Source organism: Phocoena sinus, chromosome 2 (assembly GCF_008692025.1).
Source record: "Phocoena sinus isolate mPhoSin1 chromosome 2, mPhoSin1.pri, whole genome shotgun sequence".
NCBI lineage: Eukaryota > Metazoa > Chordata > Mammalia > Artiodactyla > Phocoenidae > Phocoena > Phocoena sinus.
The window spans coordinates 82,253,716-82,270,459 of NC_045764.1; the positions used below are offsets into that span (position 1 = coordinate 82,253,716).

Consider the following 16,744-nt stretch of genomic DNA (forward strand, 5'->3'; position numbering starts at 1 on the left):
GAGGTCTCTGAGACTGTCCTCAGTTCTTTTCATTCTTTATTCTGCTCTGCAGCAGTTATTTCCACTATTTTATCTTCCAGGTCACTTATCCATTCTTCTGCCTCAGTTATTCTGCTATTGATTCCTTCTAGAGGATTGTTAATTTCATTTATTGTGTTGTTCATCATTGTTTGCTTTAGTTCTTCTAGGTCCTTGTTAAACGTTTCTTGTATTTTCTCCATTCTATTTCCAAGATTTTGGATCATCTTTACTATCATTACTCTGAATTCTTTTTCAGGTAGACTGCCTGTTTCCTCTTCATTTGTTTGGTCTGGTGGGTTTTTACCTTACTCCTTCATCTGCTGTGTGTTTCTCTGTCTTCTCATTTTGCTTAACTTACTTACTGTGTTTGGGGTCTCCTTTTCACAGGCTGCAGGTTCATAGTTCATGTTGTTTTCGATGTCTGCCCCCAGTGGGTAAGGTTGGTTCAGTGGGTTGTGTAGGCTTCCTGGTGGAAGGGATTGGTGCCTGTGTTATGGTGGATGAGGCTGGATCTTGTCTTTCTGGTGGGCAGGACCGCGTCCAGTGGTATGTTTTAGGGTACCTGAGACCTTATTATGATTTTAGACAGCCTCTCTGCTAATGGGTGGGGTTGTGTTCCTGTCTTGCTAGTTGTTTGGCACAGGGTGTCCAGCACTGTAGCTTGCTGGTCGTTGAGTGGAGCTGGGTCTTAGCGTTGAGATGGAGATCTCTCGGAGATCTTTCGCCGTTTGATATTACATGGAGACGGGAAGTATCCGGTGGACCAATGTCCTAAACTCGGCTATCCCACCTCAGAGGCACAGGCCTTACACCTGGCTGGAGCACCAAGATGCTGTCAGCCACACGGCTCAGAAGAAAAGGGAGAACAAAAGAAAGAAAGAAAAAAAAGTTATTAAAATAAAAAATTAAAATAAATTATTAAAAATTTTTAAAAATTAAAAAGTAATTTAAAAAAAAAGAAAGAAAGAAGAGAGCAGCCAAACCAAAAAACAAATACAGGGCTTCCCTGGTGGTGCAGTGGTTGAGAGTCTGCCTGCCGATGCAGGGGACACGGGTTCGTGCCCCACTCCAGGAAGATCCCACATGTGCGGAGCGGCTGGTCTCGTGAGCCATGGCTGCTGAGCCTGCGCGTCCGGAGCCTGTGCTCCGCAATGGGAGAGGCCACAACAGTGAGAGGGCCGCGTACTGCAAAAAACAAAAAAACAAGAAAAACCCAAATCCAGCAATGATAACAAGCTCTAAAAACTATACAAAAAAACAAAAACAAAAATGGACAGACAGAACGCTAGGACAAATGGTAAAAGCAAAGCTATACAGACAAAATCACAGAAAGAAGCATACACATACACACTCACAAAAAGAGAAAAAGGAAAAAATTTATATATATATCTTTTGGAAAGTCTGAGGTCTTCTGCCAGCATTCAGTAGGTGTTCTGTAGGAGTTGTTCCACATGTAGATGTATTTCTGGTGTATTTGTGGGGAGGAAGGTGATCACGTCTTACTTCTCTGCCATCTTGAAGTTCTCTCTCCCTTCATCCGCTTCTGTGTCACTGAACTTTTCTGACTTCTCTCTTCTAACTCCCTTTACTCTTTTGTTCAGTATTGCTTCTTCCTCCCAACCGTTATCACTAAGGCTGTATCTTCAGTTCTCTGTTCTTTTTACTATATTCCTTTCTTTGAAGAGCTCCTTTACTATTATTTATTCAGCTCTCACCTCACATTTAATATGTCCAAAACCAAAATGAGGATCTTTCCGCTTCAATAATTAATGATAAAGGTCAGTCTGCCCTCATGAGGGCAGAGACCATGTCTGTCCTTCCCATTGCCCAGTGGTGTCCCCATTGTTGGAATGAATGAAGGAACTGCCATCGCTACATAAGGACTTCCAAAATCCACCTGCCATTCCTCACTTTTCCTGAGTCCCAGTCCCTTTTTGCCTCTTAAGACTACTCCTTCACCTTTCTATTATCACCTCCAACCCAGTGTGTCTAAAGTGGAATACATCAGCTTTCCTTCCTGTATCATGTATCTATCATCATATAACAAACTATCCCAAAATTTAGCAGGAATAAAGACGCAGATGTAGAGAATGGACTTAAGGACATGTGGAAGGGGAAGGGGAAGCTGGGACGAAGTGAGAGAGTGGCATGGACATATATACACTACCAAACGTAAAATAGATAGCTAGTGGGAAGCAGACACATAGCACAGGGAGATTAGCTCGGTGCTTTGTGACCACCTAGAGGGGTGGGATAGGGAGGGTGGGAGTGAGGGAGATGCAAGAGGGAAGAGATATGGAAACATATGTATACGTATAGCTGATTCACTTTGTTATAAAGCAGAAACTAACACACCGTTGTAAAGCAATTATACTCCAATAAAGATGTACAAGAAAAACACAGTTCTGAAGGTCAAGAATCCATAAGGGGCTTAGCTGGGTGGTCCTCGCTCTGAGTTACAGTGAAGTCATCAGCAGGGATGCAGTCATCTGAAGGCTTAGCTGGGGCTGGAGTGTCTGTCTCCAAGCTCATTCACAGGGCTGTGGTCAGGAAGCCAGTACCTTTTGGACACTCCATAGGTGGCACTAGCTCCCAAGGAGTATGGTCAGGTACAAGTGACCACACTTAAGAATACCCAAAGTATGATGTTCTTATCATGTATTTCTGCTTCATTTATTGTTCTTCCCAGTCCAGATGCAGTTCAGCAATCAGAGGTTATTCTTAGCATAAGTAGGTTGCTTAGTAAAACAGTTAACATTCTACCTTTATCAGTCTCCAAGGGAACAGAGCTAGTAAGTCAACAGGACAGACTCTCACGCAGTAGAAGAGAGTTCTGTTAACTCTTTACCTGGATTATCTTTTCATCCATCAGAGCCTACTCACTTTTCTTGGCCCAACTGGAGTGCTGCCTCCTTCAAGGAGAAATTTTCAACAGTTCCAACCTACCTATGTGTAATGTCTTATGTCCCCTGTATTTATTTCCTATGGCTGCCTAACAGATCACCATAAAATTAGTGGCTTAATAAAACACAAGTCTTACAGTTCTAGAGGTCAGAAGTTCAAAATGGTCTTCACAGGGTTAAAGTCAACATGTCAGCAGGGCTTCTGTAGGCTTTAGGGGGAGATTCTGTTCTCTTGCCTTTTCCTTCTTCTAGAAGCCACCCACTTTTACTGACTTGTGGGCTTCTTCCACCATCTTTGAATTCAGCAGCGTGGCATCTTTAAAGTCTTTCTGACTCTCTATGTCTACAGTCTTTCTGACTCTCTATGTCTACAGTCTTTCTAACCTATGCTTCTGTGTACATCTCCTCCTCTCAGAATGGACATGAATCTTTGGGGACCAGAGGGCAGACTGTGGCCCACCCAAAGATGTCCATGTCCCAATCCCCGGAGCCTGTGAATATGTTACCTTACATGGCAGAAGGGATTCTGCAGGTGTGATTAAGTGAAGGATCTTGAGTTGGGGAGAGTCGCCTGGATTATCCAGGTGGATTCAATGCACAATAATCACAAAAGACCTTATAAGAGAGGCAGGAATGACAAGGTGAGAGAAGGTGATATGACAATATAAGCAGAGAGAGAAAGATGTGGTGATAGAAGCAGAGGTCAGGGTGATGTGGCCCCAAGCCAAATCATGTGGGCAGCCTCTAGAAGCTGGAAAAGGCAAGAAATGGGTTCTCCCCTAGAGCCTCCAGAAGGAACACAGCTCTGCTGACACTTTGATTTTAGCAGTGTAAGATCTATTTCAGTCTATGACCTCCAGAAATGTGAAACCTTTTTAATTATATATTTTTAAAAATTGTGCTTTACGCTACTGAGTTTGTGGCACCTTGTGATGGCACATAGGAAGCTAGGCCAGCCACCTTGGGATCATGCAGTTTGGTGTTTTGCACACCACATGTTTTGTGAATCTCGTTTCTTTAACTGTAATGTCAGTGTCCTGAAGGCAAGAGCATCATCTTGGATCGTTTTCATATCCCCACTGTGCTCGATATATACCAGGTACTCATGAGGATATATACCAGCAGCTGTACTCATTGATATCCTCACAGATAAGAATCACTACCAGAAGAAATTCTTCAGGATTTAATAAAGTTTGCATTTATCAGGAGTTTATGGGCAAACCAGCCAGTATGGGACGGAAAGAGACAGAGTAGTCTCATGATAACGCTGGTGAAAGTTGTTTTTGTGTATTTAGTTGATTGTTTGCCTCTGCCTACAGCCAATGATGTGCACCTGTCCTCAGGACCCAAGGAGTACCTTGGAATGCTGGAATACAAGAGAGAAGATGAGGCCAAGCTCATCCAAAACCTCATTCTTGGTAGTGAAACCTGGAACTCTGAATTTTCGCTCTATCTTTGAGAACTTGAGCATCAGCCATTGCTACAGTCTTTGGCAGGGGTATTTCCTCTTCTTCCTCCACTGCTTCTTCTCAGCCTCACCACTGTTGACCACGTAATTCTTTGTTTGGGGTGGGGAGGGGCTTTGCACTGTAGAATATTGAGCAGTGTCGTTGGCTTCTATTCAGTAGAAGCCAGTAGCAACCCCTAGCCACGACAATAAGAAATGCCTCCAGACATTGCCAGATGCCCTCTGGGGATACCTTGCCTTCAGTTGAGAAGTGCTGCCCTAACCTCTTCCCAAGTCTCATCACATGGTCAGGGTAGAAGACACATCTCCTCATCTTTGTGTCTCAGCACAGGAGCCATGGAAAAAGTAATTGTGGTTCCTTTGTTCCATCTGACTTCTGCTGAGAAATTTATTTGAAGGCAGTACGATGGAGGCTTTCCAGCCACACCTGTTACAGGAATCTCCCAGTGGGCATACTCTAGGGTTGGTGGTCTTAGAAACAATCTTACTAGACTGTCTTCACCATGAAAACCACATGGTTTTCCACGGAAAAGGATAAAAGCTGCCTCCCTATCAGTGGGTTGTAACATCTCAAAGCAGAAAGCCCATATGTAGCCTTACTCCTCATGTCCTAATTGACTCCCCTCAGAGGACATGAGCACCCCTACCCTTTCCTTTCCACCCTGACTGGTGCACAGCTGTGGGGCCTCTTTGTTCCCCTGTCACCACGGGCCTCTCACTGTTGTGGCCTCTCCCGTTGCGGAGCGCAGGCTCAGCGGCCATGGCTCACGGGCCCAGCTGCTCCGTGGCATGTGGGATCTTCCCGGACCGGGGCATGAACCCGTGTCCCCTGCATCGGCAGGCGGACTCTCAACCACTGCGCCACCAGGGAAGCCCTGTGTTTGCTTATTTTAACTTGTTCTGTAAAGTTTCTATCTTCCCTTCATTCCCACTCTGCCTTCCAGCCATTCTCCTCTCCTCAAGACCAGCTGGTCCTCCTCTGCAGGACTGCTGTGTACCTGTTTTCTCTATTCAAGGCAGATGCATGTGATTGCTGAGGTCATATTCCATCCTCATCATAGAGGCTGAAGTGAGGGTGCATGGAACTGGGGTTCCTCTGTTACCTTGGAGATAAGAAATTCTGTCCTTTATTCAACCTTAGAAAAGAGAAGGTACTTTGCAAATGAGAAGTAAGAGAAGCAGGTGGCACCTGCATGTATATTTTTGCCAAGAAAACCGTCAGCCTGAACTCCTCAAAGGGAAAAGACACCCCTATGCATTCAGGCACTGCATCAAGTACAGAAAAGCAGACAACCCCTGCCCCATCATTATAGGTTCCTTATCGGGAGAGCTGATCATCAGCTGTAATCCTCGCTGACTCTCTCTGCTCCAGACCTGAAGCCCCGCGGTGTGGTGGTGAACATGATCCCCGGGCTGCCAGCTCACATCCTGTTCATGTGTGTACGCTACGCAGACTCTCTGAATGACGCCAACATGCTCAAGTCCCTCATGAACAGCACCATTAATGGTATCAAGCAGGTGGTTAAGGTAGGAACTACCTTTGACATGGCCCTTGGTATCATGGCTACTTTAGGAACACCTGTGGGAATGACCAGATGCCTGTACTTTTCCCATCCTTCACCTCCAGTCTTTGGTCAACCACATGATTTCTCAAACCAGTCAGAGGCCAAATCAGGAAAAGAATCCTAGCTGTTAGAAAAAGACAACTTAGGTCAGAGAGCCCTAAGGGTGGGGATCTGCCAGTGGACCCCAAATCCTTACCTGCAAAACTACAACCTGGTAGCCACCACCCCACCACTTCCGTCCCCCGGGGCTGCAAAGAGGGGCTGGCTGCAAGGAGTATGTGTCTAGCCAGATAACAAGTGTGAATGCCAAGGAATGGGAAGGACTGAAAAATTACTCATCTCTTCCCTTGGCATTTATGTAATTCTCCCTTATAAAACCACAGTATGTACTTTTATTCTCAGCCCAGAAACAAAGATAACCTATATGTAAGTGACCAGTAAAATGTAGATCCATTATTCTTCATTCCCCTTCCAAATGGGAAGTAATGTTTGATTTTGAGATATATGTAATTTTTTTTAGTTGGGGAAGTCCTATCTCACTTTTAGTAAAATATGTGTTCTAGAAAAGTCATGAGCAATTAAATCCTATTTTAAATACTCTAGGAAAAGGGAAGAATAAAAACAGTGAGTGCATCAGGGCATGGATAATTCTTCCCCCCTATCCCCCCTCCCACCAAATTTTATACTAAGAATTCATTATTCATCAGGAGTTAGGAATAGAAAGCTGACATTGACTTGGTGCTGGGTGCTTTATGGTCACTGTCTTCACAGGAGCTACCACTGTGTTCTTAGAAGAGACTTCCATAAATTCATGCTTTCCCTGTCCGTATTTTCATAAGTTGGGTTTTCTCGGGGTACACTTGCACTACGTTCCAGGTCATGGGCACACAGTATCTGCCCCATCGTGCTGCTCTGGAATGCTTAAATACTTAGAAACTGAAAGACTCATGGCATGAGGAGTGTAAATCCTTCCTTGCCAGCATCTACCATCTCAGCTTCTTCAGTGGCTTCCCACCCCTCCCCCTCCAGTGCACAGCACATTAAAGCAACCCTCACTTGGTCCACATACCCCCTTGGCCACCGTGCCTTTTTTTTTCACCCCTTGCAATCTGGCTTCTACCCCCATTACTCCACAGAAAGATCACAAGTAATTCCTCTTGCTAAATCCAATGGTATTTTCTTAATTTTTATTCTCTTTAAGTGGACTGAACAGTAGCACCATCTCCTTGAAACGCTCTGACATTGTCTTTCAAATCCCAGGACTTGCCCAGTTTTCCTTTTATCTCTCTGGTCTTTATTACCTCTGCTTCCTTTGCTCATTCCTCTCCTTCCTGCCCCATAAGCGGGGGTGTTCTTGCCAACAGAGTCCTCGATGCTAAGCTCTTGTCTGTCCACCCCTTTCCTTCAAGGAGGACATCCTCCCACCTCTCTCCTGAGGTTTGCTCAGCTGTCCACGTTCCACATCATCTCTGCATCCTCTGAGCTTTTGTAGCACAGTCTATGCCCATCACGTAGGCTGTTGGCCGCCTGTTTAACTGTGTCCTATATATGTCATGTCTGTCTTACCAGTCAGAATGTGAACTTTGGAGGGCAAGGACTGAGACATTTCTCAGGCATTCCTGCAGTGCCTGCTTCAAGGATCATAACAGGTGATATAACCTGTACAGAAATACTTTGCAAACCATAACGTGCTAAATAAATATAAGAGCTTATTTTTATAGTATAAATTTAATAAAGTCCTTAATGAATAAAAAAGGAATTATTTTTGGTCAAAAGCCACCAGCTAACCAAACAGGTAAGATATGTCTGTTCTTGGCTCAGAGGTACGAAATCCAACACCAAAATCCAACTTTGTCTTTTCTTATTGTTTTTTTTTTAAAGGAACATTTAGAAGACTTTGAGATGCTGTCCTTTTGGCTTTCCAATACTTGTCATTTCCTCAATTGCTTGAAGCAGTACAGTGGAGAAGAGGTAGGATTGCCTGCCCACTCTGTGTTCTATGCCGACTGCCAGTCTCCTACCTCCTCATGAGCCAGAACTCACCATAGGAGTTAGGAATTGGGATGCCCAGCTCCAGGGGCAGCTTTTGCTCCACCTGGCTTTCTTACTCCCCCCTTACCCAGGAGACCAGCTTCACATCACCAGCTGAATGGAAGTCACAGGCAAAAAGACTTCTAGAAAGAAGTATAGACCTCAGGCATGGTACTAAGCCTCCGTTTTCTTGACTTAAAATTCATGAGGTAGATTCTGTGGTTTCTCATTTTCCTTTTGGTTGTAAAATTCTGACGTTTTTAGTGTTATCACTCTAAAATACAGCTGTTAGTTCGACATGCCTATTTTCTTCATAGCTGTTCTCACTATGAGATTCTGATTGTTCCTCCATAATCTGCAAATCCTTTGCCATTCTGACTCTGCTTTCAAGGGCCTGACATCATAAAGAAGCTCTTCACCTCCAGGTACTCACAGAGCAATATTTCATTGACCTAAAATAGCAAAAATGGCTTTCAGGGTTTTCACTGCTCTGCAAAATGGTTATACCACTTTATAGTCCTACCAGTAGTATGTAAAGGTTCCAGTGTCTCATACCTTTACCAACAGTAGGTATTGACAGACATTTTATTATTTATTAGTCTCATGGCATAAGATGATACTTTGTTGACTTAAATTGTAATTACTTGATCACTAGTGAGGTCAAGCATCATTTCATGTGCTTACTAGTCAGTTTGGGTTGCCTTTTAAATTGCCTACTCACATCTGTTCTCCATTTTCCTCAAGGGTGATTTTTTTCTTATTGATTTGCAAGAGTTCTTTACATATTATGGGTAGATTGTGGCTTATCTTCCACTTTTCCTTATGGAGTCCTTTGTCAGACATAATTTTTGAATTCTGATGTACTTAAACCTGTCAGTCCTGTTCTTTTATGATACCTGATTTAATGTCTTGTTCAAGAAATTCTTCCCTACCCTGAGATCATGAAGTTATTCTTTCTTCTAAACTGATAATTCAAATTTAGAGTTCATAATTATGCTTTTATCCAAAATTGGTATGATTATTTATCCCAAGTTGACATGTGAGGTAATGATCTCCTATCTTCTTCCATGTGGATAGCCAGTTGTCCCAATGGAGAGAAAGTAAAATAAAATATAAAAATAATCCTACTGGTACTATTGAATAAAAGGAGAAATAAGTAAAGAAAATCCAACCCCTAACCAAAAGGAATGTTAGGGGGAGGGGGGAAGACCAGCCCATTTAAGACAAACTGGCCTCTGTGAGGCTTTAATGGGAGGCATTATTCAACACCATTTTTAAAAATCCTTTCTTTACCCCCTTCTGCCATGTATACAAAGTTCTTGTCCCTGTCTGAGTGGTTTTTAATTACTGTATTTTTATTTCTAAAATTTCAATGGTTCTTTTTCACCTCTGCCTTTTATAATGTCCTATTCTTAATGGTTTTTTTTCTCTTTTATCTCTTTGAACATGCTAAACATATTGTATTAGTCTGCTTGGTCTGCTAGCACAGACTAGGTGGCCTAAACAACAGAAATTTATTTTCTCATAGTTCTGGAGGACAGAAGCCCAAGATCAGGGTGCAGGCATGGTTGGTTCACTGGTGAGAGCTCACTTCTGGGCTTGCAGACAGCCACCTTCTCACTGTGTAGTCACATGGCCTTTCCTCAGTGCATGGGGTAGAAAGAGAGATTGAGCTCTCTGCTGTCTCCTTCTGTAAGAACACTAATCCTATCAGATCAGGACCCCACCCTATTACTTCATTTAACTTTAGTAACTTCCTTAGAGACCCCATCTCCAAATATAGCCACCCTGGAGGTTAGGGCTTCAATATATAAATTTGAAGCGGGGGACAAATATTCAGCCCAGAACCCACATTTTAAAATATTTCAGATTGGTCTATACTCTAATTATAAAGTTATGAATCTCACTTATTCACCTACCAACTTCTTACAGCAGTTCATTTCCTTGGGTGCTTTGCAGTTTTTTCTGTGAGCTTCCATGGGAGTTGTTTTCCAATGAAGTGTAGCTCTGGAGGCACATATTTGTCAGGGAAATAAACAGGACGGTAATGTTTACCGTTGACCCATCCACAGATTGAATCACCTGTGGATCATGTGGTACTATAGTACATATATAGTGAAAACATCCGCATGTAAGTAGAGCCGTGTAGTTCAAACCCATGTCATTTAAGCGTCAAGTGTAGTAAGTTATAGAAAATAAATGCTACCACAAACATCGAGAAATCATTCGATACAAATCAGACATTAAGTTTTAAAGTATAGGAGTTATAGTAGAAGCTTATGATAATATCATTAGAAGAGATAGTATTTTAATTTTCTACATGTCTACATTATTCTTTTTTTTTTTTACATCTTTATTGGAGTATAATTGCTTTACAAGGGAGTGTTAGTTTCTGCTTTATAACAAAGTGTATCAGTTATACATATACATATGTTCCCATATCTCTTCCGTCTTGCGTCTCCCTCCCTCCCACCCTCCCTATCCCACCCCTCTAGGTGGTCACAAAGCACCGAGCTGGTCTCCCTGTGCTATGCGGCTGCTTCCCACTAGCTATCGATTTTACATTTGGTAGTGTATATATGTCCATGTCACTCTCTCACTTTCTCACAGCTTACCCTTCCCCTTTCCCATATCCTCAACTCCATTCTCTAGTAGGTCTGTGTCTTTATTCCTGTCTTACCCCTAGGTTCTTCATGACATTTTTTTCCTTAAATTCCATATATATGTGTTAGCATACGGTATTTGTCTTTCTCTTTCTGACTTACTTCACTCTGTATGACAGACTCTAGGTCCATCCACCTAATTACAAATAGCTCAATTTCGTTTCTTTTTATGGCTGAGTAATATTCCATTGTATATATGTGCCACATCTTCTTTGTCCATTCATCCGATGATGGATACTTAGGTTGATTCCATCTCCGGGCTATTGTAAATAGAGCTGCAATGAACATTTTGGTACATGACTCTTTTTGAATTATGGTTTTCTTAGGGTATATGCCCAGTAGTGGGATTGCTGGGTCATATGGTAGTTCTATTTGTAGTTTTATAAAGAACCTCCATACTGTTCTCCATGATGGCTGTACCAATTCAGATACCCACCAGCAGTGGAAGAGTGTTCCCTTTTCTCCACACCCTCTCCAGCATTTATTGTTTCTAGATTTTCTGATGATGGCCATGCTGACTGGTGTGAGATGATATCTCATTGTAGTTTTGATTTGCATTTCTCTAATGATTAATGACGTTGAGCATTCTTTCGTTTGTTGGCAGTCTGTATATCTTCTTTAGAGAAATGTCTATTTACGTCTTCTGCCCATTTTTGGATTGGTTTGTTTGTTCTTTAATTATTGAGCTGCATGAGCTGCTTATAAATCTTGGAGATTAATCCTTTGTCAGTTGCTTCATTTGCAAATATTTTCTCCCATTCTGAGGGTTGTCTTTTGGTCTCATTTATGGCTTCTTTTGCTGTGCAAAAGCTTAGAAGTTTCATTAGGTCCCATTTGTTTATTTTTGTTTTTATTTCCATTTCTCTAGGAGCTGGGTTAAAAAGGATCTTGCTGTGATTTATGTTATAGAGTGTTCTGCCTGCTTTCCTCTAAGAGTTTGATAGTTTCTGGCCTTACATTTAGGTCTTTAATCCATTTTGTGCTTATTTTTGTGTACGGTATTAGGGAGTGATCTAATCTCATAATTTTTGTTTTTTTTTTTTTTTTGGTGGTACGCGGGCCTCTCACTGTTGTGGCCTCTCCCGTTGTGGAGCACAAGCTCCGGACGCACGGGCTCAGCGGCCATGGCTCATGGGCCTAGCCGCTCTGTGGCATGTGGGATCTTCCCAGACCGGGACACGAACCCACATCCCCTGCATCGGCAGGTGGACTCTCAACCACTGCGCCACCAGGGGAGCCCTAATCTCATACTTTTACATGTACCTGTCCAGTTTTACCAGCACCACTTATTGAAGAGGCTGTCCTTTCTCCACTGTACATTCCTGACTCCTTTATCAAAGATAAGGTGACCATATGTGCGTGGGTTTATCTCTGGGCTTTTTATCCTTTTCCACTGATCTATATTTCTTTTTTTTTTTTTTTTTGCGGTACGTGGGCCTCTCACTGTTGTGGCCTCTCCCATTGCAGAGCACAGGCTCCGGATGCGCAGGCTCAGCAGCCATGGCTCACAGGCCCAGCTGCTCCACGGCATGTGGGATATCCCCGGACCGGGGCACGAACCCATGTCCCCTGCATTGGCAGGCGGACTCTCAACCACTGCGCCACCAGGGAAGCCCTGATCTATATTTCTGTTTTTGTGCCAGTACCATACTGTCTTGATTACTGTAGCTTTGTAGTATAGTCTGAAGTCAGGGAGCCTGATTTCTCTAGTTCTGTTTTTCGTTCTCAAGATTGCTTTGGCTATTCGGGGTCTTTGTGTTTCCATACAAATTGTGAAATTTTTGGTTCTAGTTCTGTGAAAAATGCCAGTGGTAGTTTGATAGAGATTGCATTGAATCTGTACATTGCTTTGGGTAGTAGAGTCATTTTCACAATGTTGATTCTTCCAATCCAAGACCATGGTATATCTCTCCATCTGTTTGTGTCATCTTTAATTTCTTTCATCAGTGTCTTATAATTTTCTGCATACAGGTCTTTTGTCTCCTTAGGTAGGTTGATACCTAGATATTTTATTCTTTTTGTTGCAATGGTAAATGGGAGTGTTTTCTTGATTTCACTTTCAGATTTTTCATCATTAGTATATAGGAATGCCAGAGATTTCTGTGCATTAATTTTGTATCATGCTACTTTCCCAAATTTATTGATTAGCTCTAGTAGTTTTCTGGTACCATCTTCAGGATTCTCTATGTATAGTATCATGTCATCTGCAAACAGTGACAGCTTTACTTCTTCTTTTCCGATTTGGATTCCTTTTATTTCCTTTTCTTCTCTGACTGCTGTGGCTAAAACTTCCAAAACTATGTTGAATAAGAGTGGTGAGAGTGGGCAACCTTGTCTTGTTCCTGATCTTAGAGGAAATGGTTTCAGTCTTCACCATTGAAAATGATGTTGGCTGTGGGTTTGTCCTATATGGCCTTTATTATGTTGAGGTAAGTTCCCTCTATGCCTACTTTCTGCAGGGTTTTTATCATAAATGGGTGTTGAATTTTGTTGAAAGCTTTCTCTGCATCTATTCAGATGATCATATGGTTTTTCTCCTTCAATTTGTTAAAGTGGTGTATCACATTGATTGATTTGCATATATTGAAGAATCCTTGCATTCCTGGAATAAACCCCACTTGATCATGGTGTATGATCCTTTTAATGTGCTGTTGGATTCTGTTTGCTAGTATTTTGTTGAGGATTTTTGTATCTATGTTCATCAGTGATATTGGCCTGCAGTTTTCTTTCTTTGTGACATCCTTTTCTGGTTTTGGTATCAAGGTGATGGTGGCCTCATAGAATGAGTTTGGGAGTGTTCCTCCCTCTGCTATATTTTGGAAGAGTTTGAGAAGGATAGGTGTTAGCTCTTCTCTAAATGTTTGATAGAATTCGCGTGTGAAGCCATCTGGTCCTGGGCTTTTGTTTGTTGGAAGATTTTTTTTTTTTTTTTTTTTTTTTTTTTTTTTGCGGTATGTGGGCCTCTCACTGTTGTGGCCTCTCCCGTTGCGGAGCACAGGCTCCGGACGCGCAGGCTCAGCAGCCATGGCTCATGGGCCCAGCCGCTCAGCGGCATGTGGGATCTTCCCGGACCGGGGCACGAACCCGCGTCCCCTGCATCGGCAGGCGGACTCTCAACCACTGCGCCACCAGGGAAGCCCTGTTGGAAGATTTTTAATCACAGTTTCAATTTCAGTGCTTGTGATTGGTCTGTTCATATTTTCTGTTTCTTCCTGATTCAGTCTCAGCAGGTTGTGCATTTCTAAGGTTTTGTCCATTTCTTCCAGTTGTCCATTTAATTGGCATAGAGCTGCTTGTAGTAATCTCTCATGATCTTTTGTATTTCTGCAGTGTCAGTTGTTACTGCTCCTTTTTCATTTCTAATTCTATTGATTTCAGTCTTTTCCCATTTTTTCTTAATGAGCCTGGCTAATGGTTTATCAATTTTATCTTCTGAAAGAACCAGCTTTTAGTTTTATTGATCTTTGCTATCATTTCCTTCATTTCTTTTTCATTTATTTCTGATCTGATCTTTATGATTTCTTTCCTTCTGCAAAATTAGGGGGGTTTTTGTTCTTCTTTCTCTAAATGCTTTAGGTGTAAGTTTAGGTTGTTTATTCGAGATGTTTCCTGTTTCTTAAGGTAGAATTGTATTGCTATAAACTTCCCTCTTAGAACTGCTTTTGCTGCATCCCATAGGTTTTGGGTCGTCATGTCTCCATTGTCATTTGTTTCTAGGTATTTTTTAATTTCCTCTTGGATTTCTTTAGTGATCACTTCGTTATTAAGTAGTGTATTGTTTAGCCTCCATGTGTTTGTATTTTTTACAGATCTTTTCCTGTAATTGATATCTAGTCTCATAGCGTTGTGGTTGGAAAAGATACTTGATACAATTTCAATTTTCTTAAATTTACCAAGGCTTGATTTGTGACCCAAGATATGATCTCTCCTGGAGAATGTTCCATGAGCACTTGAGAAAAATGTGTATTCTGTTGGTTTTGGATGGAATGTCCTATAAATATCAATTAAGTCCATCTTGTTTAATGTATCATTTAAAGCTTGTGTTTCCTTATATATTTTCATTTTGGATGATATGTCCATTGGTGAAAGTGGGGTGTTAAAGTCCCCTACTATGAATGTGTTACTGTCGATTTCCCCTTTTATGGCTGTTAGTATTTGCCTTATGTATTGAGGTGCTCCTATGTTGGGTGCATAAATACTTAAAATTGTTATATCTTCTTCTTGCATCGATCCCTTGATCATTATGTAGTGTCCTTCTTTGTCTCTTCTAGTTGTCTTTATTTTAACGTCTATTTTGTCTGATATGAGAATTGCTACTCCAGCTTTCTTTTGGTTTCCATTTGCATGGAATATCTTTTTCCATCCCCTCACTTTCAGTTTGTATATGTCTCTAGGTCTGAAGTTGGTCTCTTGTAGACAGCATATATAGGTCTTCTTTTTGTATCCATTCAGCCAATCTGTGTCCTTTGGTGGGAGCATTTAGTCCATTTACATTTAAGGTAATTATCGATATATAAGTTCCTATTCCCACTTTCTTAATGGTTTTGGGTTTGTTATTGTAGGTCTTTTCCTTCTTTTGTGTTTCTTGCCTAGAGAAGTTCCTTTATCATTTGTTGTAAAGCTGGTTTGGTGGTGCTGAACTCTCTCAGCTTTTGCTTGTCTGTAAAGTTTTTAATTTCTCCATCAAATCTGAATGAGATCCTTGCTGGGTAGAGTAATCTTGGTTGTAGGTTTTTCTCCTTCATCACTTTAAATATGTCCTGCCAGTCCCTTTTGGCTTGCAGAGTTTCTGCTGAAAGATCAGCTGTTAACTTTATGGGGGTTCCCTTGTGTGTTATTTGTTGTTTTTCCCTTGCTGCTTTTAATATGTTTTCTTTGTATTTAATTTTTGACAGTTTGATTAATATGTGTCTTGGTGTATTTCTCCTTGGATTTATCCTGTATGGGATTCTCTTTGCTTCCTGGACTTGATTAACTATTTCCTTTCCCATATTAGGGAAGTTTTCAACTATAATCTCTTCAAATATTTTCTCAGTTCTTTTCTTTTTCCCTTCTTCTTCTGGAACCCCTATAATTCGAATGTTGATGCATTTAATGTTGTCCCATAGGTCTCTGAAACTGTCCTCAGTTCTTTTCATTCTTTTTTCTTTATTCTGCTCTGCAGTAGTTATTTCCACTATTTTATCTTCCAGGTCATTTATCCGTTCTTCTGCCTCTGTTATTCTGCTATTGATCTCATGTAGAGTATTTTTAATTTCATTTATTGTGTTGTTCATCTCTGTTTGTTTGCTCTTTAATTCTTCTAGGTCCTTGTTAAATGTTTCTTGCATTTCCTCTATTCTATTTCCAAGATTTTGGATCATCTTTACTATTATTATTCTGAATTCTTTTTCAGGTAGACTGCCTATTTCCTCTTCATTTTTTAGGTCTGGTGGGTTTTTATCTTGCTCCTTCATCTGCTGTGTGTTTTTCTGTCTTCTTATTTTGCTTATCTTACTGTGTTTGGGGTCTCCTTTTTGCAGGCTGCAGGTTCGTAGTTCCTGTTGTTTTTGGTGTCTGTCCCCAGTGGCTAAAGTTGGTTCAGTGGGTTGTGTAGGCTTCCTTGTGGAGGGGACTAGTGCCTATGCTCTGGTGGATGAAGCTGGATCTTGTCTTTCTGGTGGGCAGGTCCACGTCTGGTGGTGTGTTTTGGGGTGTGTGTGGACTTATTATGATTTTAGGCAGCCTCTCTGCTAATGGGTATGGTTGTGTCCTGTTTTGCTAATTGTTTGGCATAGGGTGTCCAGCACTGTAGCTTGCTGGTCGTTGAGTGAAGCTGGGTGTTGGTGTTGAGATGGAGATCTCATTGCGAGATTTTCACCGTTTGATATTATGTGGAGCTGGGAGGTCTCTTGTGGACTAGTGTCCTGACGTTGGCTCTCCCACCTCAGAGGCACAGCACTGACTCCTGGTTACAGCACCAAGAGCCTTTCATCCACATGGCTCAGAATAAAAGGGAGAAAAAGTAGAAGGAAGGGAGGGAGGGAGGGAGGGAGGGAGGGAAGAAAGAAGATAAGATAAAATAAAGTAAGATAAAATAAAATAAAATTATTA

The 16,744-nt window shown here is 41.7% G+C and overlaps 1 protein-coding gene across 4 annotated transcripts in view; it reads left to right on the forward strand.

Moving 5' to 3' along the window:
- Positions 1 to 16,744, forward strand: part of MYO5C (myosin VC) — a 117,349-nt gene that overhangs the window by 87,145 nt on the left and 13,460 nt on the right. For 3 of the 4 annotated variants that reach the window (XM_032622234.1, XM_032622235.1, XM_032622236.1), the window contains exons 34-36: positions 4,244 to 4,342; positions 5,765 to 5,919; positions 7,839 to 7,928. In XM_032622234.1, the coding sequence (XP_032478125.1) occupies positions 4,244 to 4,342; positions 5,765 to 5,919; positions 7,839 to 7,928 (344 nt within the window). Of the gene's footprint in view, positions 1 to 4,243; positions 4,423 to 5,764; positions 5,920 to 7,838; positions 7,929 to 16,744 lie in introns of those variants that run through there. The other variant, XM_032622237.1, reaches the window with a different exon arrangement.